Here is a 27688-nt window from a genome sequence, read left to right as displayed (position 1 = left end):
TGTACTTGAGCATCTTCAAATTGCTTTTCCCTTCATCTTTCCAACTTCCACAACAATCTTCCTTATTAGTAAGTTTAGTGGTTGGCGAACTACAGTTTCATGCATCAAACCCATCTTACATGAATGACTCACTACTGATTGAAGAACTATAAATTTAGATCCTATTACTGTCACAGGTTTTAATGAACACCAATAAAACTGATTCCTGTTTTTACTCCTTTTTCTTCAACTACAACCCATGTGCAACAATGAGGATTCTTCTTCCCACCCCATTGCTATCTGTCTAGGATTGTGGTCAGGTATACTTGAGATCAGTTTCCTATTTTGAAGTATTAACCTGCTACCCCTGCAGGAAATGCCATCACATTTAGTCACATACTTTACATTCTGTAACCTTTTGGAATTATTTTTTGTACTAAGCGTGACGTTTACCAACCAGCATCCCGCTGTGACTGACGGATATGCATTTATATTCTATTTTTGTTTCAGAAGTTTATAACAACAATAACTGCAAACACATTACATAGATCTCAAACTAAGGCTCCCTCAGAGTGCCTGCTTAGCCAAAGAGGGATTTATAAATTGTATGGGTAATGAAAACATGCAACGGACATGCACAAGTACAAACACGTACAGAGATAATGCTTAATGATCTAATAGAAGTAGTTATGATATCAAAAGCATATGTTCATATTTAATACCGGGAAAGAAAAGAAACTCCTTCAGCGGAACCACAGCATACGCTAGAATCTTTATGCTACTGCACTGCTGCAAGGTAAACCCTTAATTTGGCTTGAATCAAAGTTTTTCTGATGACAGTTATAATGAAATACTGTTTTTACAAATACTTCATTAATTCAACGTGACTATTTTGGGATTCCTAAGAGAAAACTGTTTTCTTTCTGCATGGGTAGACAAATGTGTTTTTGAGAGAACAGGCTTTTTTCTTTGCCACTTAGATATTTGCGATTCATTTCTTAAGGTCACCAGCATACACAGCAAGTTCCCAAACATTTCAGCACTAAGGATTTGCTCTGTGAGAACAGTCATGAAGAATTTATAAGTGTGCTAAAACAGATTTTATGCTACGTGTGCTGAATCTTCTCCTCAAATGCTATTAAGACACATTCACCTCCCTCATGCATCTGAGAGGCACTCCCCACTGGAGGAGGACTGACTGCAGGAGAGACGTTACCTTCTTGAACATTCTGGTGGAGTCTTCGCTTATCTGCATGAAGCGCATGATCACATTGTTCAGGTAGATATCACTCAACGTTGCGTGGTCTTTGCTTTCCCTTCTCACTTGGTTCAGGAGTAAGTACCAGCAATTCACTGGTGATAAGAGGTTCTGGTCTTTCCTAAGGAGGAGAGAGACATAAGTATCACATATAGAAATGGAAAAGTTACATAATTAACACAAACATCTCCCTGACATTTACACTTAGAGCTTTTTATGTAAAAATGACTGCTTCTGAACACTCAGTCTATCCATTCTTGGAATAACTCAGGTTAGGCAAGCTTCAGATGATTCGTTTAAGAAACATTTTACAAATCCCATGAGGCATAGATACAAAAATACAGAAAAAGCAGAAGAATTTAGGACACTAACTGCAAGCCAGCCGAGAGCTTAAAAATCTTGCCACAAAGCTTGCAGCTGCTTACGGATTCAAAAGGCCATGGATACAATATTAATATAGTAACGATATTTATTGTTTTGATATTAGAAATAAATAAGAACAGCAAGCACATTTGAAATCCTTCATAAGCAAAGTTGTAGGTGTGGCTGTTTCACAGTAATGAATTTGTATAACTGCTATAAAATTATAGCAAACACAAGCATACGTATGTCACAAGCATACATATTCTGTGATCAGCATTCATAAATTCACAGCATTCATAAACACTCTGCTCCTGCCAGCCACAGATAGTTCAGTTACAAGACAAAGAGAAGGAAGGACATTTTCTATGATGGTACGGTTCTGAATTTCCTTTACAGAATTTTGTGTTGTAGACACAAGTGTTTAATGTTGCGAAAAGTGAAATCATGAACAACTTCTGATTTCTTTTACACAAAGCCAACAAAAATACATGTAGCTGAACAACTGTTTCACAGACAAAACAAAACAAAACAAAACAAAACAAAAACTATTATAAAAGATATCTTTTGATTTTACTGAAAGTTTAATTTCAAGTTTGTCTTGAAACTGCACGGTCTAGAAACTTGCTACTCTTTCTCTTTTCTTGTGCAGGATTCTCATACAGTCAAAAGGATCAAGCATGTGGAGATAAAACAGCCGGAGGTGGCAGTGAATTGAGGGAGAAACTCCTTCAGCTCTTGGTAAATTGTTCTAATAATTAACTATTCTCACTGTTAACAATATGCTCTTTAATTCATCATCTGATTGGCTTTAGCTTTTACCCCCAGAATCAAAGCAACAATGAATGATTAACAGACAAAAGCTTTTTCTTGATCATTCCGTGGTGCAATGCTTTGCTATGAATCAGTAGTGCGTAAAGGAAACTTCCCCATTTGGTCTGAGAGGGACATCTTAACAGAGTTACTCATACTGACGAGCGTCAGGGTCTTCTCACACAGCTCAGATAGTGGAGGAATCCCTGCAGGGCCATGCCAATATAAGCTGGTCCTCACTGCCTTTGCATGTCTCAAAGCCAATCCTACAGAAGCATTTACCAGGCCATCCTGCCTGTTCTGGGCAGAATGATAGGAACGGCAAGAGGACCACCTGTTTAAGTAACTTTTGCTATGATCTCTGAAAACAACTGGACAGTTGCACAACAGAATCGAAGACAGGACTTCAGTCATGACCTCTTGCACATCCAGACTCTGCCAGTCTGGATTTAACAGACTTATTCTGACACAAGCTGAATGAAAGCCTGGGCTCCCTCTGAAGCAGAGACACATGCACACCTTGGTTATTGCGGAGAATCACCGGGTTGCTTAACTGAATCTTAAGAAATATATAGCAGTGTTCTTTGAATTGTGCAAGTTGTATCTGCAAGTTGTATCTGAATTAACCTCTTCTTTGTTGGGTGTGTTTCGAAAAGACTTTTGTCCCAAAACAAAAAATCTGTCTGTGTATCTATAGCACAGTACTAGTTGGGCAGTGGAAAAAAGTACTTATTTTTCAGCTTTAAAAATACAAAATATTGTTTTATACCCCTAAGCATAACAGGGCCAGGCAGATGCATTCATTCATCAGCTCAAGTCAGGAAAATAACCAGATGACACTATGCCAGCAAGGAACACATTTGAAATGCTTTATAAAACACGCTGTACACACTTTTTGACAAATACTACCTGACCACTTCTGTTCAGTACAGAAGTTACCATGCCATCAAGGAGATATATTAGCTTGTAAGCAAGACATAACATTCACATCTTTTTCATTTCCAGGAAAAAGAGTGACCAAGAGGCACCAGAAGTTCATATGCAACAACAAATCAAAATAGCTTTCTTTCTCAATACCTTTTTTTGCTAATATTCCTGGCCTCTTTTTGTCTTTGTGGTGGTGATTGACCTTTATTTAGACACTTTCAAACCCGTCAACCCCACTGCAATAGATCAACCCACACCTTTCAAGCAATTTTGAGGCCCTGCTTCTCTTCTAGATACTGCGTGAATTTTGCATGTTTAAAGTCAATAGTAGTAAGTGAGGGATCGTATTTGTGCAACTTACCTTTTAAGAAACTGAAATAATTTCTAAGAAGTTTACGTGAATAACTGCAGTCGTCCAAATCTACAATACAGTATTTAGGCAGCCAGGTACCTTTAGCTGCAATGAGAACAGCTATGCTGCTAAGCAGGAGTGAGAATTTTAAACATGCCTTTGACCTGGGTCCAACCTAACAATACTCAAAAACAGCAGAAGCAATGAGTGGGGTAGCACAGGAATGGCAGACATGGGGATGAGAGGGAAGGAAATATCTCTTACTTGTACTGCTGATGGTCTTTTGTACTTCTTGTTTTTGCCATGAACCTTTCTGCCAATTTTTCCAGGTTTCGGGAATACTCCATCTCTATTTCCGACTTCTTGCGGAAGAAATCCTGCAGATCCTGAAGGAGCTGCACTCTCATTTCAGTCTGCTGCTCCAGGCATTTCTGCTGCTCTATGAGTTGAGCTCGGATCTCTAATAAAAGAAGAACATGCCATACGAGTCAGTGAAAACAAATGAGAACTGAGCATTATCAATTAAAATCAAATGTTTCAGAGTACTTCAGCCTCTGCAGCTACACCAGCTGCACCTGAATTTCAGGTCTTGTGGTGGGATGCAGCAGTGGAAGCTCTCACTTGTGCCATGGCACACATATGCATCGGGGTGCAGTGTCCTCCTGCCCGCTGCCTTTCTCTCACAAATGGCTGTGGCAAGGAAAGGGCTCGGGACTCTGCTGGGCTCATGTAAGCAGATCTGCCTCTCCTTTCCTCTCCCATCCTCTGGCACTAGCAAGGCATCTGGCTCGGAGCAATCTGCTTGTGGGGGGTGGTGTTCAACTGTTCGGGCAGCAGCTCCTTCTGCTACCCTGAAAAATGTCAGGCTAAGCGTGCACCCTTTGGGCCGGGATCAGCTTACTGCCAGGTGGACCACGCCAGCTCACATCATCATGTACACCACGGAAACTACCTTGCAATAAATTCTGCAGGCATTATCCACCATAACTGTGCGCAGATGAGCTTTCACATCTGCCTCATCTACACCAGAGGGAGAACTGGTATATTACACACAAATTCACCAATATTCTGCAGTGAACTTGGAGGAAAAAGTGTACATGTATTTAGAAGCTGCTATCTGAAAACGCATACAAGGTTCCAGAGATTGTGGTGTATTTATTAACGTAAAACCAAATTAGTCAATTTAGAAGAGGATGTATGTTCACAATGATAGTCTGGAGTAACAGGGAAAAGCCTCCAGATTTCTTACCACTGTACTGCATGCTGTTTGCCATATGCACAATTACTATGTGGCAGGGCTTCTTTTCAAGGTCTGTTTTTTAGCACTTTTATTTCTTTAGTGCTACACAGATAATCACATTCTGCAAACACTTAGCCTAAAAACATCCCTCTGGTTCTTCTGAGAGACTGGTTCATTAGAGTCGTTTTCAGCTGCCCATGCACATTGTAATCCAATATTGTGGAGTAAACAGGAGTAAACATTTTGCAACCATAATATATATAATTACATGCATAATATATATATTTAAAATGGTTTAACACTGTAACAGGGACTTATTGATAACAAAATAATATGCCAGAAGTGAAGTTATGTAAAAGCAAAATTGTTGTGGATGTTTACTTGATCACAGAATCACAGCGATTAGAAAAGACCCTGAACAGCATTAAGTCCAACCATCACCTGACACTACCAAATCCCATCAGTAAAACATGTCCCTAAATGCCACATCCACACGTCTCTTATATACCTCCACGAATGGAGGCTCCGTCGCTTCCCCGGGCAGCTCATTCCAGTGCCGAACCACCCTGTCTGTGAAGTCTTCCAGACTTCTAACCTAAACCTGCCCTGGCACAACCCGAGGCTGTTTCCTCATGTCCTAAGGCCATTTCCTCATGTCCTGATGATGTAACCATGCTGTGGGTAAAAAGACATTGGAAATATTAAGACGCCTCACTGGGCCGAAGTAGAAAATCTCTCTAAAAACCACTGCTAACATCACAGGGAACTGCAAACCAGCAAGCGGTAACAACATTGCAAAATCTTATCCGAGGCAACTAGGAACTAATGCATCCTCACTTATCTTAGAGCAGGTATGAAGGCAGAGATCCGCCCTGCTGGGATTCAAACGTGTCTGTTGAAATAAGGTAGGATGAGCACAGAAAGCTGTTAAGTCAATATATTTACTGGAGGAGGGAGATACTGCAGTGTTTTCCTCCAAATCTCCTTTGAGCTACCATCTGCTGTGTTAATCATTGATGAGACCATCCATTTTTATACTCCGGGAGGTGAACCAAAGAATTCATGGGTTGGTTTTCATTTCATTTCAAATCAGCTCGCTGGAAAAGGACCGTGCCTCCAGCAAGGCTGAGCCACTGTAATACAACACTGTATCAATGACATTTGTGTATATAGAGAAGAAATTTATAATGGAGCTGGAAGGTTATTAACAGGGAAAAAAAAAAAAAAGGAAAAAAAGACTTTTTTTGGGCATCCACTACTTGTTAATATTGTAATCATGGAAAAATCCTGCTTAAAGGAAATCAGTTGTACAGATTCACTGACCAGAAGCAGGACTTCTGACTAAGACCATACCCACAGATGTCCCTGTACTTCGGTCATCTCCCATTGCCACTACAGATTTCCCACCGGTGACCTCAAAGGCAGAGCTCTGTACAGAGCAGCTACGTTCTCACTTTGTTGTAGGACAGTGGATGTTGCTGCTGTAATTCTTCCTTTTAGGCAGGCTTTTACCATAGCAACAGCAAAGAGAAAGATTTTAGAAAAATGAATATATGAAGAGAGATGCAAAAAACAATGACCACGGGATGACAGACACAGTGTGAGGACCTACACCAGCTGTCCGACACTGCTTTTCCAGCAGATAGCGGTGGCTTCCTTCAACCTTGCATATTCAAAACCAAAATTGGAGCGTGACTGTTGGAAGCTGACAGTGGCTGGTGGTCTCCAGGCTCTGGGTAAGGCGGGATGTTAGTGGGACTGCAGCTTCATGAGGGAAGTCTCACCATTTCTGGCTTTTTGAATCTCAGCAAGGAGAAACAACGTGCTGCTTCCCAAAGGCTGTGCCCCTGGCCTCCAGCTAGAGGAGAGAACGGGGAGATGCACGTCCTCTTCATGCCAGCAGACCAGTCTGTTCGGAAGATGCTCTGGCACAGCAGATCTCCCTCTAGCTCTTCGTGTCCCGATCCTACTCTTTTTAATTCTACTTTTACTAATGATGTGTGCAGTGCCGCATTGGCAGGCTGGGGAGATGGCAATGAACGAGACAACAGATTAGCAAATGTTGTGATTTTTACTTGCTGGTAAGAGACAACTGTGGATTAAAAAAAAAAGAAGAAAAGAAAGAAAAAAACAACAAACATCGGCGTAACAGCCAGCCAGCGTGAGTGGCTGCGCATCAGGAGATCCCAAGCAAGCGGCCAAGCACTGCTAAGGAGCATAGGCTGTCCATTACCTCCTGTTACGGAAAAATTCACCAAGGCAACGCTCCCGTCTTTAACCAACCCACACGTGTGTCCCTAGAGCTGGGAAGGGCTGCAGGGAATATCACTGCACCATGTTCAATGAGAGGGTGCCAAGTTACAAGGAGCAGAGCCCAGCCTCTCCAGAGACACAGCCAGGTGCGGCGGGCAGCAGCGGGGTGCCTGTCCTTCCCCTGTTTTGCTGGCGCACTCAAATTCAAAGCCGAACTGGCACCAGCTGTAAGGGACGATGACATTGTCCTGCTCGGCTCTGCGGGGTGGCTGACGTGAAATGATTGCCAGGGTGCTTTGTGCCAGGAACGGACACGTTTGAACGGTGGGCAGATTAACACCTTCTCTTTCTCCTCACTGCAACTTTGAGCCATAATCACCGCTGTTCTGGCCAAGCCCTGGTTCAAAGGGAATCCCATCCCTTTACACTGCGGCTAAAACAGACTGAGTTCACATCAAGCGAAAGCCTCCAACCTTTCTCCAAGATTTGCACACACGACCAAATCGAGGAAGCAGTTAATGTGACCATAATTAAATCAATAACCTCTGAGTAAAGTTTTATGCTAAAGATTTCCATATTGAAACTCATTTCAGAATTATTCCCTGATCTACACCACTCTCCAGAATTAAAGCATTAAGAAGAAATACAGCTTTGTTTGTGGCAGCCTTCAAGATATACCTTTAACCTTTCAACACTTTTTATTTTCTTCTCAGCTTAGGTTAAGGGGGTGCACTACAGAAAGCAAAAGGAGACAAGATTATAGCTCTTTTTGGGAGAGGTAAAGAGTAGACGAAACTGAACTACAAACATCACCCTAATCCTAAGCAGAAATACACTCACCAAGGCTACCTCTTTGTACACAGTACAGTATTACAGCGCTGCAGCAACACACCAAATTACCCTGTGGCTAACCAGGGCCAGTGCCCCATCTGAAGGCACCTGCCGTGAAATACACCGCGATGCGGCACACCGCGATCATGCTGGCCACACGTCAGCAAGGAACTGCACTCGCCACCTTCCCTTCCACCTGTGCCCAAGTACCAGGCTCAAACACCCTGGAAAGCCATGGGCAAGCTTCTCCTGTCCTCAGAAGGCGAGCAGCTGGACACCTTGTAGATATCTAGTGTTTTCTGCTTCTACCGTCACTGCGTGTGAAGACACCGGCATCCCTTGCCAGGCAATGCCACAGAGCCCATGCAGTCAGGCAGGCTCCAGCCATGCTGTGCTGGGCTGTGCCTAGTCTCATCAGCCCTCGGACACCTTCCAGACCACCACGAACCCTCATCAGCAAACTATCAACCAAAACAATGCTAATGAATGATGTGTAGTGCTGTTACGTGGCTGCTGGGCTATGCTTTCCACCAGAACCACCCTGAGAGCTGTTCCAGCCTGCCACCCTTGACTCCCATCTCGGTGGAGGTAACTTTTGTGCCTTCAGAACAGCCCCGGCACAGATTTTGCTGTTTGCTCCAAAGCTTGGAAAGTGCCACGGAACCAGACCCTGTTCACCCCCGGGGCTGCTGGCAGCAGACAGCGGCACTGCACGTCTCCCACCTGCTGCCTCGGCCTGCCCGGCGAGGAGCTGTACGTACCTCATGGTTACAACACGCAGACACATCCCTCCAGCAGCATTACTGGATAATGATGCGGACAGCCCCAGGGCCCCATCCTGCTAACAATTAGAAAAGCAAGCAGCTCATCAAAACTATTTAAGAGTACAAATCTAACAAGGCATATTTATGTTTGCAGGTCTTCATCTGCTTGGTTACTTCAGACAAAGTCATATCACCTACCCATCTTTCTCTAAATATCCCATTCACACACACAAAAAATATAGCTTTAACACATACGGAAAGGTCTTATCTAAAGCACAAAGGACAATATATAGTGTTTTAGACTTCGTATTTCCAAACCATCACACCTTAGTCACTTTTTTACACCAGTAAGCTATTGATACACATATTCCTCATTCTTACATTTATGATATCCAGATTGTGTTTCAGAGGAAAAGTTTCAGAGCTTAAATTCAGTCTAGATATCATCTGGTGACTGGCATGTGTTTGTAATTACACAGATATTGGAGCCTTATCATCTTGCAGTTCCTCCTTAAAGACACAATCTTACATGATTCCCACAGTGCCTTGGCTTTTTCATGTGAGAATGGCACGTCTGAGTTTGATGTAGCCGGGATGCTACATCAAGGGACCGATCTTTCCAGTTCATTCTCATCTTCTGCTTTCGTGAGGACCTGCCTTTGGCTTCTCTATCAAGATGAGCAGAGGTTTGGTCTAGTTGAACACAGCTGGCCAACAGCTGCATCAGTGCAGACATTCCTTATTCCTGTGAAAGCACAATCAGACAACTTGGTTTACAGAACCAGTTTTTCCCATGTTTAGATATTCTCAGGAAAGCACTTAGCTGCAGCTGGCCAGGTACACTGTCAGCAGAGAAACAGCAGCAGCAGCCACTGAAAGGCCCTGGAAGCTCCCCTGTGCACAGTTAGGTTCGAGTCACCCCTAGGATCAGCACTCCCAAGCCTGCCTGCGATGTCATCCTGTCTCACAACAGACAAGATAAAGATTATGAGAGGTATCAGCCCTGGGGTGGATCCTCTGGCCCAGGAGCTGATTCTCCTCGAGGAGACAGGGAGCCTAAAGGTACTCACGCTGGACAAGCTTTTATTTCTCAGAGCCGTGACTAGAAAGCTGTCATAGTGGTTCTCTGACAAATCATGAGGAAAGCTGTGTGGTCGGCAGGGAGCCTGGCTCCTGCTCTGCTCCAGGTCCTTACTGCCATCTTCTAGGACCACAAGCACTTCCAAAGCCAGGAAATCCCAAGTGCCTGACAGCCACTGAGAGGCGCTGGGGTGAGGATCTCACAGGCTGCTGCAGAAATCCATTTAAATAGATCATGAGCCCGTTCCACAACGTTAACTTTCTATGACAGACGAGTGAAAATCACTTCCTTATCTTCAACATGTACGCAATAAATGTGGCTGCATAGATGGTGATGCCCTGGAGCTTCTGAAAGCAGGATTTTTGGGGACTTTCTTCTACTCCCTAGCTGACTTCACTTAGGACACTCAGTATATGGCTTATGCATGCTTCCACTTAAAATGAAATCTCTCCAACACACACCCCAGCTGTAAATTTATTGTTTGGCTACGTGCCATTTCCCAGAGGATCCATTTCAGGCTTTTTGTGTGCTCGGGGGTTTTTAGGGATGTGTCTGAGGTTGCCTTCTACTGAACACAGCTCCAGGCTGTAGGAGCCTGCGGACGTGGAAGGGGAGTGAGAGCCATGCCTGGCATCTGAAGGGCTGCGCAAAGGGTCAGGACTGAAGTCCCTGTTGACAACTGTGTTCCCGTCCCCTGTAAAACTAATTCATTCAAGCACTTCAGTAAGCTTTCAGATAAGAACAGTCCTTGTGTGGCCATTAGCAGGATTGCTGCTGTAGAAACCATTTTCGCAACGCACACAATTACTTACAGATCCTTTTGGACATCATGCTGAAACAAAGCACAGAGGAAGAATGGATTTTCTCCTTGCTGCAACTGCAAACTTTAGGCAACATATTCAAGCAAATACTGCCCAGGTTCTGCTTACTGCGGCCACAGATGGAGCAGCAACATGCCCTCAATCAGATTCACACAACTGGGGGATCCCAGTGGATGTGATCCAAAAGGGGTGGCTGCATTTGGGCACCTTCCACGTTCCAGTTCCCCTTGGAATGAGAAGACACATCTGGAAGAGCCACGAAAGCCCCTAGACGTAGCTGAAGAAACTTCTCTTCTTGTTGTTCTTGGAATAACGCCCTCCTGCTATTCACAGCCACAGCTGCTGGTCACTTGGCTGCCTACAGCCGGAGCCTGAATGGAGGGCAGCCCGCCAGCTCACGGCTTGGCTGGGTGCTTCTGCCCCGGCGCTGCTGCCAAATGGCCATGGGTTGAAGCAGGCAGGCTGCCTGCACCACCTCTCGAGTGCCACTGCTTCGGCAGCAGCTGCTCCTTTGCGCCTGTAGCAAGGCTCTGGCACCGCAGCCTGCCCAAACCTGAGCGCGGCCTACGTCGGCCTTCTCATCGCTGTCTGGCCATAGCTGGGACTCTAAGAACAAAAGCTCTGATCCTTGTTTTGCTCGACAGTGAAAGCCCAGCTCATCCCAAAACACTGCCATTTAGAAAAGAGAGCAAAGCACAAGACACCTCACAGGCCTCAGAGGCCCGGTGCTGGGCCCGTCAGCAGCCTCCCGCGGCCCGTGCCTCCCCGCTGTCCGGCCTCCCCCCTCCAGACAAATAAATCAGCTCCGCAAACCATAAGCACGCAGGAGAGTGAAGGATCCACGTCAAACAAGCCCCAAAACACAGTTCGGAAGAACACAACAAACCAGAAGCTACCCCAACCACGGCATTCACAGCAAAGGCCTGCAACATTAGAAAGGAAAGGAAAAAAAAAAAAGCGAGAGAGAGACAGACAAGGAGTCTGCGGGCATCTTTGTCTGCCAAGCAGACAGGCTATCAGGCAGTAGGTGTCTAAAAACCCATTTAGGCCATCTAAACTGTCAAGATCTGTGTGACAACTCACTTTGACGGTTCCAAAGGGTTTCAACCATCCAGGTTCTTTTTTTATTTTTTTAATGCTTGTTAAAGATACCACGAACCTTTCCCTGCAGACTTAAATTTTGGGCACATGGGAATATTAAAAGAAAGCTCAATCTGCCCAAATCTTTCTCCTTTCCTTATAGTGAGGTATCTGCCAGCAGAATAAAAAAATGATTCATGACTTTTCTTTCAATAATTCTTTGCAGCAATGTCTGGAATTCTGGATTGACAAGGGCACTCTACAAGAAAAAAAAACCAACACCATACCCCTTCCTGTCCACAGATTTCTATAGGTCTATTATTTAATTTGGTTATTATAGGCTGCTGTGATTGCTCTAATCAGTAGATGAAATGTATCCTTCCTTCTGCTTATTTTCTCTGTACAGAAAGTTCTCTCTTTACAGAACACAGACTCTCTCTCAACTATTCAAACAGAATTCATTCATTATACTATATTCTTGTTACATACTTGCTCTTCTGTGTTTAGATTGCAAATTCTACACTTTAACTAGCATCCAGGGAATGTTATTTCAGCTATGCCACTTCATAAAGTGGACAAAAGAACCCCTTTATTCCTAGAGCTTTAAAAGCTGTTTTAGTGTCAACTGATGGTCAACTCACGTCTCCCAGAAAATTCACGTCAGCAAAAGATCATGGCTTCTAAGCTAAATTCTGACCTCCCTGAAATCAACAGAGTTTTGCTACTAACTTTTCTCATGCTGAGATTACTATCTACCTCTTTGCTTGAATTTATAAGAAGCTCACACTCACCTAACAGGCATACTGCTGTCAAAGAAGGCAGTCTTTTTCCTCTTTTTCATCCTGGCTACACAAACCTTCCCAATCATCGTGCCTCAGTACTGGCACTTCTGCAGACACAACTGCCCCATGGGAAGAAAAGAAATGTCTTCTGCCAGCTATATAATACTAATACTCCAGAGGTATTGTCAGACCAAGGAAAAGAAAGGAAGGTGTAGCTCAGTCCACTCATGTCAGTGCCACTACTGATCAGCCTCACTGTCTTTCAAACCCTTGCCAAAAGTTGGTAGCTGCAGCAAAGTTTGCTTCCCAGCAGTTTACATTGAGGAATGAAATACTGAGTTCCCCACCAGGCTTGTCAGGAGCAGGCAGGAACTCTGGAGAGGCTGATCTGAATCTTGCAGGAATGAACCAATTCCCACATTAAACTTGTCACAGACAATTGGAAACTCTGTCTGTAGTAATTAACAATTCCTAACAACCACCACGACGCGGTCTTGGCACACTGACACCAGTGCCACGGGACTGGGACTGCGAGATAAACTCAGCCTTACAAGTGGGATGATCCTGCTTCAGGGATCGGCAGAGAAGCACTTCTGAATGAACATACCACTGCTGTACAGGCTGGCTGATTTTACCGCTCCTAAAGCACCGTATGTGGTTTACAAATTAAATCAGACTACGAGGTATTATTTTTCTGGATGACAGTCAATTCTCTTGCTCTTTACAGATAAATGATGGCAGGTTTTGTCTTTCTGTACAAATACCACGTATCTGTATGCACTTAGTTCAGTTCACCTGGAACTTTCAGAAGGGATCTCCTTATTGTTGTAGAGATTCTCTGCTTATGGAATCATTACCTGACTATTTTAACGAAGAATGCACAATACTTGCTTTTTTACAATTACTGTAAGAATTTCTTGGTGGTTGCATTTTGTTTCTTTTAAAGCCAGAAGAGACTTGAGGACACAGGTGGCCAAATGGCCATAGAGGCTCTTCACATCATTCTGGGGGCTGCTGCCATCCATAGGGCATTGCTGAGATAAGTGATGCACTGGTGGCAACAGCCATGAATGGAAAGAAAGGGAGAACAAAAGGGGCAGCAGCTGGTAGTCTTAAACATGATGGTACGATTTAAAAATGAATGCTGGATGTATGCAGGTTTACACACTTTGGGATCACCATTATTAACTTTGTAATAAAATGAAGGGAAGCACTTTTGTTAAACAATCTCATTCTTGCCATGGAAAATTTCTGTATAATCTTTTCTTTCCCACACACAGCCACGTCTGGTCACTGTTATATTGATTTCCCCTGTAACAAGGAGCAAAGAGGAGGAAATTGCAAGGCAGACAGAAGACATTGTAGTCCCTTTCTCTCTCTTTCTTTGTTTCTTTGTTTCTTTCTTTCTTTTTTTCTCTCTCTCTCTCTCTTTCTTTTTTAATTTGCACTTCAGAGACAGCACTGAGCAGGCAGAAGCCAATGAAGCACTGGGGAACCCTTGCATCCTGCCTGACGCTGCTTTATTTTCTCAATGCGACAGATTTAGGTCTGCTTTTTCCACCCCTCTCCAGAGCTCAGAAATTATTTTAGTGCTTCTGTTAACTAATTCCTCCTTTAATTAAATTTAGATGGAAGAAAAATCTAATATTGATTTCAGACTTTTATAACTGCTATGACTTTTCACCATAATATCCAATCGCAGGTGAAAAAATAAGACTTGTAGTGAAAGCATGTTCTCAGTTACCCTGGAAATAATTCAAGGCAACTCTGCTCCTTCGGTGCCTTAATTTTAGAAGCCCCTCCTGCTCCCTGTTTACCCAACTTGCGAAAGTTCATTTTCTTGAGAGTTATAATGTGACAATTCGAAGAACATTTTCTGTCATTCTGCCTTAGCTGAGATCAAGCAGAAAAAAGTAGTCAACTACCAGGTGCTGAACAAGTACTTCAACACGCAATGTATATATATATATGTCCTTGCTGTTGAGTCTATGCAATAAACACAGGATATTTGGTAGCTGCAGCATCTGCTTTCAAAAGGTTCTACTAACTTACCTTCAGAGAGCAGAACATAGTATGCAGGCAAGTATGCAGCAGAAAAAAAAATATATAGTGGTTTGTCAGGATCAGAACAGTAATGAAAACCTGACTTTAATCAGCTTCCTTATTCCCAGGTGGGGTGAAGCCTGGTGAAAGCTCTGCCCTGGCTGCTGCAAGGCTGAGTACAGAGCCGACCCCAGGCAGCATAGGAGTGTCCGCACCGCCACAGGCACTGCGCCGTCCATCCGCTGACACCTCCTGCAATGCCACCAGGCTTGGTGCTGACACACAGCCTTCACCTGGGGGGATACAGAAACCTCCCCACTGCACAGACGTGACCACCGTGTTATTTTGTTGAACTGTACAACAATAAAACTCTTCCTTCTTAATATCTCAGGTGGACAGCTTGTAAGCAAAATGTCTGATGGCTTTTTCTATAAATTAAATGTTGAGAGATGTCTTTTCTTGACAAAGAACAAATTATCCTGAGCCTCTGGCAGGTGACATAGCTGTTAAAATGACAATCATGCTGGTAGCAGTGCAGGGCAGGAATTTCTGAGCAGCGAACGACGAGGAAGGCCATGAAATCCAAAGTCACTATCTGCGTATCCATCAGTGTGCTGTGCACGGCCTCTCCTGTACTTTGATTACTATCAGTGTGATAAGGCTTGAGAATTAATAACTACAGAAAATGCCCTCTCTGCACCCTCTGAAAATGATTCTTCATGCGTGGCACATCTTCGAGAGGTCAGTAAAACATTTTTAGTATGACACGTGCTCCACTGCATGCCATAAATCAGACCACGCATTTGACCCAGCCATGACTCTCAGTGACAGCTTTTTAAGTCCCAAGGTGAAGTCACCGTCCAGTTAAGGACAAAAGGGAAACCACAATTCGTGCTTTATGTGCCAAGATGTTACCCACATCCCTTTTCAGCCCAACCTGTCTGGCACACAGCAGAATACTTTCACCGCTGTTCCTTTATCTTTATCAGCATGGACCGGGGACTGTCCTCAGCGCGCTGCATCAGTGAGGTGTCCCCATGGCAGCCGGGGACCGGAGCTCCAGCCTCTCCCATGCAGCACTGTGAGGAGGCCGGTGTCTCCCACACAAGGAACCTTTGAACTAAACCATATCGCCAAGCTTCATGCTCCTTGTAGGGATTTATCTGTACCAACGCAAGCCCTGCTGGATGACCTGTCAGACCTGCGGGCAGGCCTCGATCTACATCCTTTTGTAGTGGAGACGTTGCCTGAGTGTCTGTGAGAGGCAACCCCCAGTCTGCGACTACTGGCCCTCTGAGTCCCACTGTGATATTACCTAAAAACATGTTCCAGTGTCTTGGCTCAATTTCACATAGCAAATAATACTGAACTTGAATCAACAGTTGATTTAAGAAACTGGACAACTTCACATTCTGGGAATTAAAAGAAAGTTTCATGTGCCAAACTTTGAGCAGAAGAAGTTAGTATTTTTACAAATAAAACAAAGCAATAACCCCTATCATGACAGAAGAATTTCTTCTGTCTGTGGGAATCCTACAAAACCATAAAATGATAATCACAGTGCTGACTGACTATAACTATCAAACAAACAGTATTAACAGTCAGGTATTTTCATATGTCACTGAACTAATAAGATGATAGGAATTCTACCAAGCTTCAAACACATTTGTCTATGTACTGGTCTGATCCCATAAAAGATGTAATTTCTATGTGAGAAAATAAACTGTCTACCTCAAAGGAAGGCTTTCTGACAAGTTTGAACGCAATTACTCAGAGCCCCAACTTCCACTAACAGCAGCTGGGTAAAAACAAATCCTTTAGTGTCACAGAGCAGATTCTTTGTTCCATCTTCCTGCTAAGGGGAAGTATAAATTGGATTGTGGACTACATTTAATTAAATTTAGCTTCAGTTGTTACAGTATGAGGAGAAGAAAGCCCCCCTGAGGTTCACGCTAATGGGAATAGAAAAAAGTATATCTGCTGCTGAGGCTGTTTGTAGGTAATCGCTGCTCACCCACTCAACACCAAGATGAGGAATAGCATCTGCTAATAAGTGATCTTTGGGCTAAAACCATTTGCATATTACCAGCTCCTCTGGAAACAATCTTCAAGCTGTTAGAAACTTAAAAAAATCACTTTTTATTATTTTTTTATGAGTTGAAATATCAGAACCAGCAAAATTTAAAGCTGATGACTTGCAGAACTCGTTATCTGCATTGTCTTCCTGCAATAATTCACTAATCTGTATCTGTTGTGAAAATTGTCTCACTCCAAGAGACATATGGATGGTTAAGGCTTCCAGCAGGGCTCTGATGACTCCTCTATGGAAGCAACGGCACCAAGAGCAGCTGGAGGAAACAGATGTGCCGCCATGGGCACTTCCCGTAAAAAGCCAAGGGATGAATCCTTCACATGCTACTTAGTTCAGGATCCCGTCATAAAAAACACCATTACAAAACAATTATTGCCTATGTTTTTAGCCTGGCTCCACTTGGAAGCAGACATTTTGGTAGCAAAATCCCCGCTGCAGCGAATACAGGAGAAGGGTTGGAATGGGCAGGGCAGGAGGCTCTTCCAGGCCCTGCCTTTGGTTAAACAGAAATTGAACCCAAGCCGCTGAATTTTCATACGGATAAAGTGCCAGCTCTGAGAAGCACATCAGCAGTAGTAGCAGTTGGGTGGCAAAGTGGTAACCTGCAGAAATAGTTGTTTGTTATTCTGGGGGGGGAAAACGTAGTTTGGTAATTCACAGAAAGCAGTTAGTGAAGAAATCAAAGATGTGACACCTACAATGCAGAAACTGTCCTGTAGAAACCCGTCCTCCAGACATGGGCAAAAAAAAATGGGGAACTTTTTTGAAGAATAAATGCAGTAAACATGGATACCAACTGGGTAAAAAAGCAAAGGTACTCAAAGGGACAAACCAGATACGCCAACAAGCAAAGAGAGTCTCACAGGCTTCTGGCAATTCGCCAAAGGAGCCTTTATCCTCAGCTACGGAGGAGAGGAATACTTGAAATACTCCCGGTGCTGGTTTTTACAACAGTGACACGTTTCCAAATGTTTACCTCAGGTCTGCTTTTTTTTTTTTTTGGAAACAAGTATGGGCTAGAATCAGTCACTAGTATTGGGAAAAGAGAAAGAATAAACTGAGGAGCAAGGAGCAAAACTTCATGAGGTCTGGACAACGTACGTCCACTCAGCCTGGATGAACCCAAGAGTGTGGTGGCTGCACTGCTAGCAAAAAAGTGACCTCACTCCCTGATACTGCCTCCTGTGACCAAAGGACTGGAGAGCATTTTGGGGATAAGGGCACGGGGAGCAGAGAGATGTCAGCATGTTCTTGGCAAGCACAGGCAAGCAAATCACTACTTGTGCATCAAGTTACTGAAGCTCGAATCAAAGATACTTAAAAAACAAAAGTGGATGGAGAGATGAGGAGAAAACAGTACTGTCTGCAAAAAAAAAAGGCAAAAAAAAGCAAAAAGCAAGCAAAAAAAAAAAAAAGCTGTATGGTGCCTAGCTTTAGAATTACTGGAGCTTATCAACAGATAGTGGCAAACTGAAACCCAGGTGACCTTCAGTTTCAAGTCAGTCTTTAGCCTCAAATTATTCCATTCCCATTCTATTTACAATCTATCAACAAACCCTTAAAGGGCATGAAATTAAAAAAAAAAAAAAAAAGCTGTTAAAAAGGATTTAACCTCCCCAGTTAGAGCAAAACCTTCATTTTGACCACAGTTTCCTTTCTGCACCTAATCTGTTAAAGCACAGAGAGAGTGTTTACTGAAGCCCAGTCCTGTGGATACACATTTCCACCTTAGCACTAATCTACCACTTTACCACTTTGGGATCCTCACCAAATTTCAGGCTGTCATAATCCAGCCACCTAAAAACCCTGAACAAGTGAAGACTGCATCTGAATGAAGAACAAGTCAACCCCGTTGACTCCATACACGCAACACACGGTCTAAAACTGTACGTTAGTCACATCCAAACTGGGCATATCTGAAAGACCTCCTCTGCAGGTTTTCTATCCAAAAACCCATCCAACAGCCCTTTCACTGCTGGCTGCACCCTTTTCAGGACAGTCATCGATAACCCAGCTCCTACTGCCAGCTTACTATGTACCCCTGCAGGGCTGAGCAAAGTGCCAAGCCTGGATGTGACCGGGGACGGTAACACAACACCCATCAGATACTAGTGGTGAAGCCGTGGTGGTTGTTGGTGAACACACCACTTGTAGGTAGCATGACCTGTTTGGGAGCACGGGCACAAGCACTGTTCAGAAAGGTACAAGACTATTTATTACTGTAAGTTTTGTTCCACCTTCATGCAGGCCTGAAAACTGTATAGTCCTAGTCTTTCACACTGTCATTTCTAAATACAATGGTATTACAAAGAACAAGGTCCAAATGTCTGAAGTCCAAATGATGTAGTGAATTTCAAACCATAAAATTGTAGAGAAAGTAGTCTCATCAAAAAGGTTTTACATTTTTTCTTGCTTTTCACACAGGCTTTCAGGTTATGAGTAATGAGACTAAGACAGCCTGTAGATGCTGAGAAGGGCTTTGAAAATAATTTGCTTTTATCTACTTTAAAGGAACTGATACTGATAGCAGGAAAAAAATATTTTTTCTATAATGGAAAGCAAAGACAGTAAGTGCTCAGATGATATTTGAGAGTCCTGCAAGTTAAGCCCTTCTGACATGCTGTTCCAGGTAACAATCCTTTCCTTACCTGTAAAACACAGTTTCATGCCAGATTAGCACTAGTTTTGACCCACGAGAAAACAAATGAGCTTGGCATGTGAAGAAAGGCTGCTCAGAAAACTCGACAGAACCATAATAACCAGACACTGCTGCAGAGGGGCCCAGCTTCCCTCACCAGAGAGGTCCTTTCCCCACCTCCAAACGGCAGCAAATTTGCTCAGAGAACAAACCACCCCCTAGACTGCGTCAGTCACACTCAAACTATTTGCAAATATAACTGAAATTTATGGAGAAGATGCAACTAGATTATTTCTTTCCCCTCTAAGGCCAGATTTACAACATTGCTTAAGAGACAGGAGCTGGCAAAAGCCCCGTGTGGTGTGAGAGATGACTGCGCGTGCCACCAGCCATGCTCAGCATTCTCCTCTGCAAAACCGGCCCCATGCTTTCCATAACGAGACCTCTAAACATGCATGTGTACAGCACTCCTTGAGAAACCCAGGATTTCTCAACCTCTCCTGTTGAAGCCGTTTCCTTTTGTATAAATTATTAAGCGCTCGTTACTGCGGGAACGAAAACCTGAGCTGCCTCTTCCCAAACAAGTGTTCCAGCCACCGAGCTGGAAAGCTGAACATTGTCACTGGTCCAATTGGTTTTAGAAACAGTGAGTGCTTTAACATCGCTCATGTCTGTATTCAAAGCACGCTGCCCTACAACGAGCTTGGTGCCCAGATACGCCTGCTTTGGGAACCCCTTTGGAACTCCATTCTTAAAAATTCTCTTTACGCCTTACTCCCTTTCCAACCTCTTCACATACTGAAGATAAGCAAATTTCAGATCAGAAAAGCCAGTAGCTCAAATGGTAAAAGCTGGCCGTAAGCCAACTTGCTAGGAAAAAGTTTTCCAGCAGACCTACAAGCACTTTGCACTCGAGCCAAACAAGCTGCATGAGCTCCTCAGAGTGGGTGTTAAAGCCACCCAGAATTAGCGTAGTCTCTTACTGGAGCACCGCGAGGAAACGACTGGAGGCAAATCTCTTGTCCTTTGAGAGCGCAGCACATCTGCAACAGTTTAATTCTTTCGAATCGCTGTTTCTTGCATCGTCGTGAAGGCTAGACATCTAAAATGGATTTTGACAGAAATGTAACAGATTTCATTTTTAGGGTTGGACATTTACAATTTTGAAAAGTGAATCCTTCCTCTTAAAAGCAAAACTCCTAATTGCCCCCCTGCTCACCCCATCCCACCGCCGGGACTGCGGTGTCAGACAGCTGCCCCCAGCTGAGCCTCTGCGGTGCCTGGAGGCTGGCGGCTGGCGGCTGCCCTCCCCAGGCACTGCCAGCTCTGGGGACAAGTCCACGCTCCTGACCTCCACGGGGATCATCCCAGCAGCTCTGCAGCATGGCCAGGTTTGCAAATGAAAAGGAAAGATGCGTTCGAAGACTATCACTACCCATGAGGCAGCACGGACAGGGTAGGTAGAGCTCATCTAAAAAAAATCCAAAACACAAAACACCCCAAACCCAACAGATCAGACAAGCCCTTAAGCATTTCCATTCAACAAAAGAGAACAAATACACGCCATTTCTAAGGCACTTCATCATTTTAATTAAAACTTCCCTCCTCTGCAAAGTTTCAGTCTTTTGATTTATTAAAAGCTTCTAATTAAGGTGTAAACAAAGCTTCAAACATTCCCACTTCCTCCAGGAGGGAAATTCTGATATTTTTTTCCTTAAAATGTCATTTGTCAGTACGATTTAGGCAGAATTTTTATAATTTAAGTCTCCAAATTAAAAGAATGAAACAAGTGCTGCCAAAGACAAGGCAAGAAATAAAACTACCAGCACTCCAGGAGAAGCAGCAACCTCGCAGAGGCTGTACCTGGTGGTGGGATACCTGGCCAACGTGTCTGCTCTCTTACGAGTCCCTGACTGTTACCACTTTGCATCTTCAGTTGTAAGCATTTGTTCCTCAAAATACGACTCGTAACAAAAAGTGCAGTCCTTGTTCCCGGCGCTGTCAGTCAACATACATACAGTCATCAGCTCAGCACTGTGGCATGTCTCAGATGCTCAACCTTGCTAGAAACCTGCACTCGTCCACTTCTTAGCTATGCATGAGGACACGCTGGCTGGCCGGCTGCTGCTCGTGTGATGCCAAATACATCTGCCTCTGCTGCCGGCTGGATTCACACCCACTTACGCCCTCCTTTTAGGCTCTTCTGTGCACACGTAAATTTAATTTGGTGCTCCCAAGCAAGTGAATTGAAAACTACCTCGGTATCAGTTTTGGTCTCCTTTTGGAAAGGGGTTTTGTGATGCTTTCCCTATATTCCCCCTGCTATAGCAGGACATCCCAACACCTACCTCCATTGCTCAAGAGCTTACTTCCATGTTCTCAATGCAGGGAAAGAGACACAGCAAGAACCTTAAGTGCTTGTAGGCAAAAAGAAATCCTTTCACTATCTTTCTACACAGGCACTAGACAGACATGTAAACTACTGATTTGTAGGATGCTCCTCTCTATTTACCAATATGGTCTACTCAGCACACATATGTTCCTTCCGTATTCCCATATGTTTTTTTTTCTTGTTTTTGTTTTTTTGTTTTTAATTTGAATGCATTTGGAGTAGTGGAATCATTTGCTCTGTTGCAGGCAGCTTATATGAGAAGCATTTGGAAAAGTGGAAGAGGATAGAAAAAAACTACCTGATGAATTCATGAGAAGATTTTTAATCTGGCAATTCAAAAACTTTTCAGCAAAAATACAGAATAAGGTTCTGCAACATTAAGGGCATTCCTTATTACAGCCCATAGACATAAACGTCTGAATATGGGTGTGCTTCTTCAGCAAAAATATAGTAAAGGCCAGGTCACCTGATGAAGCTGTACCTTTCTCGCATAAAAAGAGTATCACACCCTCTTCAACACGAGAGATCTTTTATTAAGATCTGGTCACGGAAGCCATTTCCAGCTCACAACAGCAGCTGCATTGATCAAATGCACTAACACCCGGTTGTGCTTACTCCTGTCTGTTACGTGCTGGTGACCTTTCCATCAGCCATGTACACAGAAATCTCAAACCACCATTTGAGAAATGCTGCACATACAGGAACAATGTGGTTTTCATGCCGCTTTATGTGTCCCAGGCCTCAACACATGCAGACTAGACAGAAGCTGACGGTCTAGGGGTGAAGACAGAGTACAGACACAACACTTGGGAAATGGGGATATTAGTCTCAGCTTTCATAAAATCCTCATGTGATCTAGGGCCAAGTTGTTTTACTTTCTTCTGTGACTGAATTCACAGTGGTTCTGCAACTTATTCACCTTTTTGAATAACTTTTTTTGTATCTGCAATTTTTAAGGCTCTTTTTTTAAAAAAAGACAAAAGAAAAAAGAGAAAGAAGTGGGTTGTTTGGTGTGGGGTTTTTTGTTTGTTTTGTTTTTGTTTGTTTAACAAGGCAACAGGCATTTCAGTATAAAATTGGGTTGTTACAAAGAACCTAAACAAGGCAATCCTCTGCTTTCATGATATTGTTTTTAAAAAAAGCATTTTAAAATGAAGGAATACTCTCTTACGATGAAGCAGGAGTGGTCACTGTGAATAAAAGCAGAAAAGTTCAGTTTGACAGGACTGTACTTGGCCATGCTTTCTTCACCATGGGCCACATATGATTGCTTAGAATCTATTTGAACTCAAGACAACAGCAGGGAGGCAAAACTAAGTTCTGGCATTCACAGAAAACAATGAAAGGGGAAGACGAGTCCACCTTTGCTCTCTGAAATCAAGGCCTGAGCAAGTCTTTGAGGAAAACGATAATCCATCAGAACAAAACCCCAGCAGCCATCCTGTCTACCACAAGTACTATCAAAAGCAGAATTGTTAGCAATATGCTATAAAATTGGGTGTTATGAGATAGGTGAAACTTCACAGCCCATCTTTACACTTGTTAAATGATGATCTCTGTCTGACTTTTTTCTCTGCACACTGCAGAGAGGTGCAACCGAAGCCAAGCTAAGCTGGGTCTGCAATAGTACATGTGCATGAAGTGCTGTGCCTGCTCAGGGCTTTGATCTAGCTAAAAATTAATCAGGCAGCAGAGACTATCCTTCATATCAGCTCTCGATGCAACCACACCACTGCCAGTGTGCGAGGAAGGAGAAGGCAAGAACATGAGGGGGCTAAGAAGGCTATTGCAGACCAGACTGACCAAGGGACCTGAAGTGCAGACTGACTGAAGCTTCAGCTGATCTCTGTCTGATGATCGACTGCGGGCTGCAGAGGAAACACGGGGTCCCACCTTCCCTCCTCTCCCTGGTTGTTCATGCCCCCCTTCCCTCCAGAGATAAGGTGCATGTGGTCACACAATCACTCAGAGCAAGGTTACAGTCCAACCAGAAAAAAAAATAAAAAATCAGGTGAGGGAACTGAGGGCAAGGTTAGTTTTCCATCCATGTCAGTAGACAGCAGAGCTGCCTTATCACCTTGGCCTAGGAAAGCTGATCCTCCATGCTGCTTCTCCGTTTCAGACAGTGACTCAGGGCAGCAGCTGGGCTCCGTGGGCTCGCATCTGCTGCCTCACGGAGCTGCTCCTCTTTGCACCGCTGGTGGAAGGAGCCCAGAGAAACCAGCCTTCAGCAGCACAGCCTGACCTCTGCAGTGAGAGACACACTCAAGTGCCATCCTGTGCAGATTTGAGGTTTTAAGTGCTCTGAAGCCTCACAGCACATCTGCGGCTTTTCTGAAAGAGCAAGGCTTAGGACAAACCAGGCAAAATAATTTGCCATTTCCCAGTGGCCCCATTTCTGCATCTAGCTGGGATTACAGTGAATATACTCCAGGTGAACCAGTCACACAAATGAGCCCTTCCCAATATGACTTGCTGACTACAAACTACCAGTCCCCGCATAATCTGCCTCTGTGCTGGCGAACGGAGCTGCAGGGCCTGAAGGTGCAGGCAGAGACCCGCAGGGAGGCCCGGCAGGGCCGCAAGCACCCGGCCTGCACAAGAGGAGCGGGGTGAGAGAGGCAACTACACGCTGGGGCAGCAGCACAAGGACAAAAATTCACTTCAGATGTGCGGTCACGTGTGGTAGGAGAAAGAAGGGGCGAGGAAAGCTCCCCGTGCCCTGCGTGAGATGTTGTCGCCTGATCGCGTGCTCCATTATTCCCTGCAGTGCCTGGCAAAGGCGCTGTCTTGTCTGTCAGTTCTGCATCAGGCACCCCGGTGAAGTACTTGCAAGGATACATTTCCTGAAAAATGATGCTCTGATGCCTTGGCAAGAGTAATGGCACTACTGCTGAGGGCTCACTGTCTTCCAGTCCAAATCCTACAGCACGGGGGCGATTTCTATTACTGTCAGCCATAAAGTACAATGGGTATTGTCAAGCACTTGAGTAAGAATGCATGTGTAAAGCATTAACAAGAAGGATGATATAGCTTCCTCCCTGATAAACGATGCCGTTGCCTAAAGCCTGCAGCACACACAACCACATATTTCACCTCGTTTCCGGTGGAGGATTTTCCTCTCGGTTTTGTGGCCCAGACCGTTGTTTAACATGCCCACTCCACTAATGGATTTTCAGTGGTATGGAGCAGCTATCCGTAGGAAGTTGTGTCTCAGGAGCAGGCACCTGTGTTAGATTTCTAAGACATATCACGGTATCTATGTTCAGGAACCTAATTCCTCATTCAGTGGACTATGAACAGTCCTCCTGCAGGGACGTCAGGGCAGGTACGATGCCCAAAGGGAATAAGCACCCACTCCTCCATCACCCCTGTGCAGGTTACCTGTCCTGGGGGGCTGGACACCCATGCTGGGCACAGATCCATCAGGGCAGTGAGGACACGGGAACGTGGAGAAATTGAATCAAGGAGGAAGACAGGGAGGAAACAGTATATTTCATGTAATTGCTTCTTCGCGTGTGCATTAAGCCTGAGGCATAGAGGTGTCAGGATGTTATTCACTCGCGAGGAAAAGGAAATATCTTATCCTGTAAGTCTGGTTATTTTTACTGGGGAGGGAAAAAGGACTCCCATGACAGGAGTTGGCTCTTCAAAAACTGTCAGTCCCAGAGATAGGACACCAAACTATGGCACTGCTCAGGACTCTGTCTTTTGCAGAGGGCTGGATACAACACCAGCCTGTGCATTGGTGCATGAAACAGGCGGATTTGCTAAGCAGGAGCTTGGCCAGGTCACCAGCTGGCTAATACGCACATACTAGACAGGGACACACACTGCTCTTTTCTAAGGAGTAGAAACAGGCCCTCTCACTCTGCACCACGGCAAGCTGACTTGAGCCAGCCTCTCCTGCACCAGTGGGATGCCTTTTGTAACTGTGGAAGCACTTCCCTTCTTGCTACCGCTCCTTCCCACTCCATATTTTCTGCATTAGGAAGACAGAACACAATATCTTTCATGTCCCAAGGCACTTGCTGACACAAAAGCACCATGGAAGAAGCTATCAAGTGCTTATTATGGATCAGAGGCACTTAATAAGGACCTCTGAGTCCAGATGTCGGAATGCTAACACAAAAGAAGTTACAAACTCTTATAAACATATTAGTCAGGATAGAGCGTGGTTATGGCAATTAAATATGAAACAAAACCAAACATCTCCTTGTTCAAAGGGACTTAAAACTATAAAGAAAGTACATCAGAAAGGAAATGCTACAGCAAAAGCTATTCACAAGAGAAGAATGAGGATTTGTCTCAGGAGGAAGGAATTATACCTATTATAAATGTCACATCAAGTGCAACAGATAACTTCCACAAACAAATACATTCAAGGGAATTCTACAAGGAACTGAATCCTAGGCTAATGCTTTCCAGGTGTAAGATGATAGCCTGAAAACCATAGTAATAGCAAGCCCATACCTATGACGGAATGAGAAGCTCTAACGGGGAGATAACCTTCCCAAAAACTCTCTGCAGAAGAGCTCAGCTGGCCGCTCTGGCCTTCCCTTATCATTATCAGTTTTAAAGGTATGCCACCAACTTCAACTCAGTCAGCCTCCAAGCCATTGGTAGGAGTCATCCAGGCTATGATCTGTCACTTTAACCTTATGGTTGTAGAAAGAGCGGGAGAAGGCTTACACGTCTTCTCTGCCTGCCTTTGCACTGCCAGGGAGTCAAAAAGAGATGGTAGGGGCTCTCTCCTCCTGCTGCCATCATACGCTGAAGAGGGGAGAGTGTTTTCGTCACTGTGCATACAGTGCAATAGGGGAGGAAAGGTGTTGACATATCAGGCTATCTTCATTCCTTCTCCTGACCTTAACAAAGTCAGGCACAGGGGACCCGAGAGCTACAGCGATTCCTGTACGTTTCATTCTCAGAGCTGGCAATCAATTCTCCTTCCTCAGCTTCTCTCACCTACCACGGCTCTATTCTAGTCTCCTGCAGTTAACGCGAGCTTCCAGGTTACAGGTGCTGGTCTGTTACAACTCACAGAGGCAGCCCTTATTAAAACAACACACAATTAACACCCCATTATAAGTCACTGCATAAATTGTGACAGCTATTGCTATGTCTGTGTGGTAGCTGGGGAACTAAGACAGATATGGATAGGAGGACCTGTCTGATGTCCTGCAGCAGGACACGAAAATACAGAATTTGGGAAACGGCCAAGCAGCAGGAAAGGGGTGGCAGCAGATTCCCACCTCCTGCAGCTGTAGGTTTGACCTCGTGCATGCACACCGGTAGGCACAAGTGTGTCATCGACGGTAAAGGGAATCCAGGAGGAGTGACAATTCTGGTACAGAGCGTGTATGCGACACATTTACCCACATACTAGTACTTTTCAAATAGCTCATTTGAGAGCTCTGTTGTGGGTTTGCATACTAATAACTTCCTCCCGCTTCCTAAGGAAAACATTTTGTTCTAGGTGTCAAGAAACCCTTTTCGAGAATTCAAATGTGCAGACATCTGTAGCTAGGATGAAGAGAGGAAATTGTGTGCAGTGCTGCCTTCAGCGTGCAAAACAAACATCTGCGTGGTCACAAGCAGTTAATTGTCCAACTTCAAAAGCAGGAGAGCTCTACAGCTGTCTCCATCTACTCCCAGCAGCTGGGAAAAGAAGAGGAAATAAGTGTTACCGTTGAGAAGAGTGCGAGAGGTTCCATTATAGAAGGCATAATGCTTAAAAACTTTTTTTTTTAAAAAAAAGGAATGATGCAACTAGACTACAGTCATGAAAAAATATCTTGAGTATGAAAAGCTGCTGTAAATCGTCTGGCAACATTTCAATTGATTTACATTTGCGGTAGGATTTGCTCATAATTTGTAAGTTTACTCATCTTCAAAAGCTCCAAAATGAAGTTTTAGCTACTTTGTATAATCTTAGTTCCAAGTCTAAGATTCTAATTCTAAAAATTTAAAAAGTGCTTT

At 44.1% G+C, this 27688-nt stretch overlaps 1 protein-coding gene across 2 annotated transcripts in view; it reads right to left on the bottom strand.

The window, feature by feature from the left end:
- Positions 1-27688, bottom strand: part of SRGAP1 (SLIT-ROBO Rho GTPase activating protein 1) — a 150963-nt gene that overhangs the window by 72311 nt on the left and 50964 nt on the right. For both annotated transcript variants that reach the window (XM_080592081.1, XM_080592082.1), the window contains exons 2-3: positions 3954-4149; positions 1196-1358 (exon numbers count right to left, since the gene is read on the bottom strand). In XM_080592081.1, the coding sequence (XP_080448207.1) occupies positions 1196-1358; positions 3954-4149 (359 nt within the window). The remainder of the gene's footprint in view (positions 1-1195; positions 1359-3953; positions 4150-27688) is intronic.

The sequence above is a fragment of the Anser brachyrhynchus genome, assembly GCF_964034855.1.
Source record: "Anser brachyrhynchus genome assembly, chromosome: 1".
Taxonomy (NCBI): Eukaryota; Metazoa; Chordata; class Aves; order Anseriformes; family Anatidae; genus Anser; species Anser brachyrhynchus.
The sequence above is the reverse complement of the archived record's forward strand: the minus strand, read 5'-3'. Positions and strand labels throughout refer to the sequence as shown.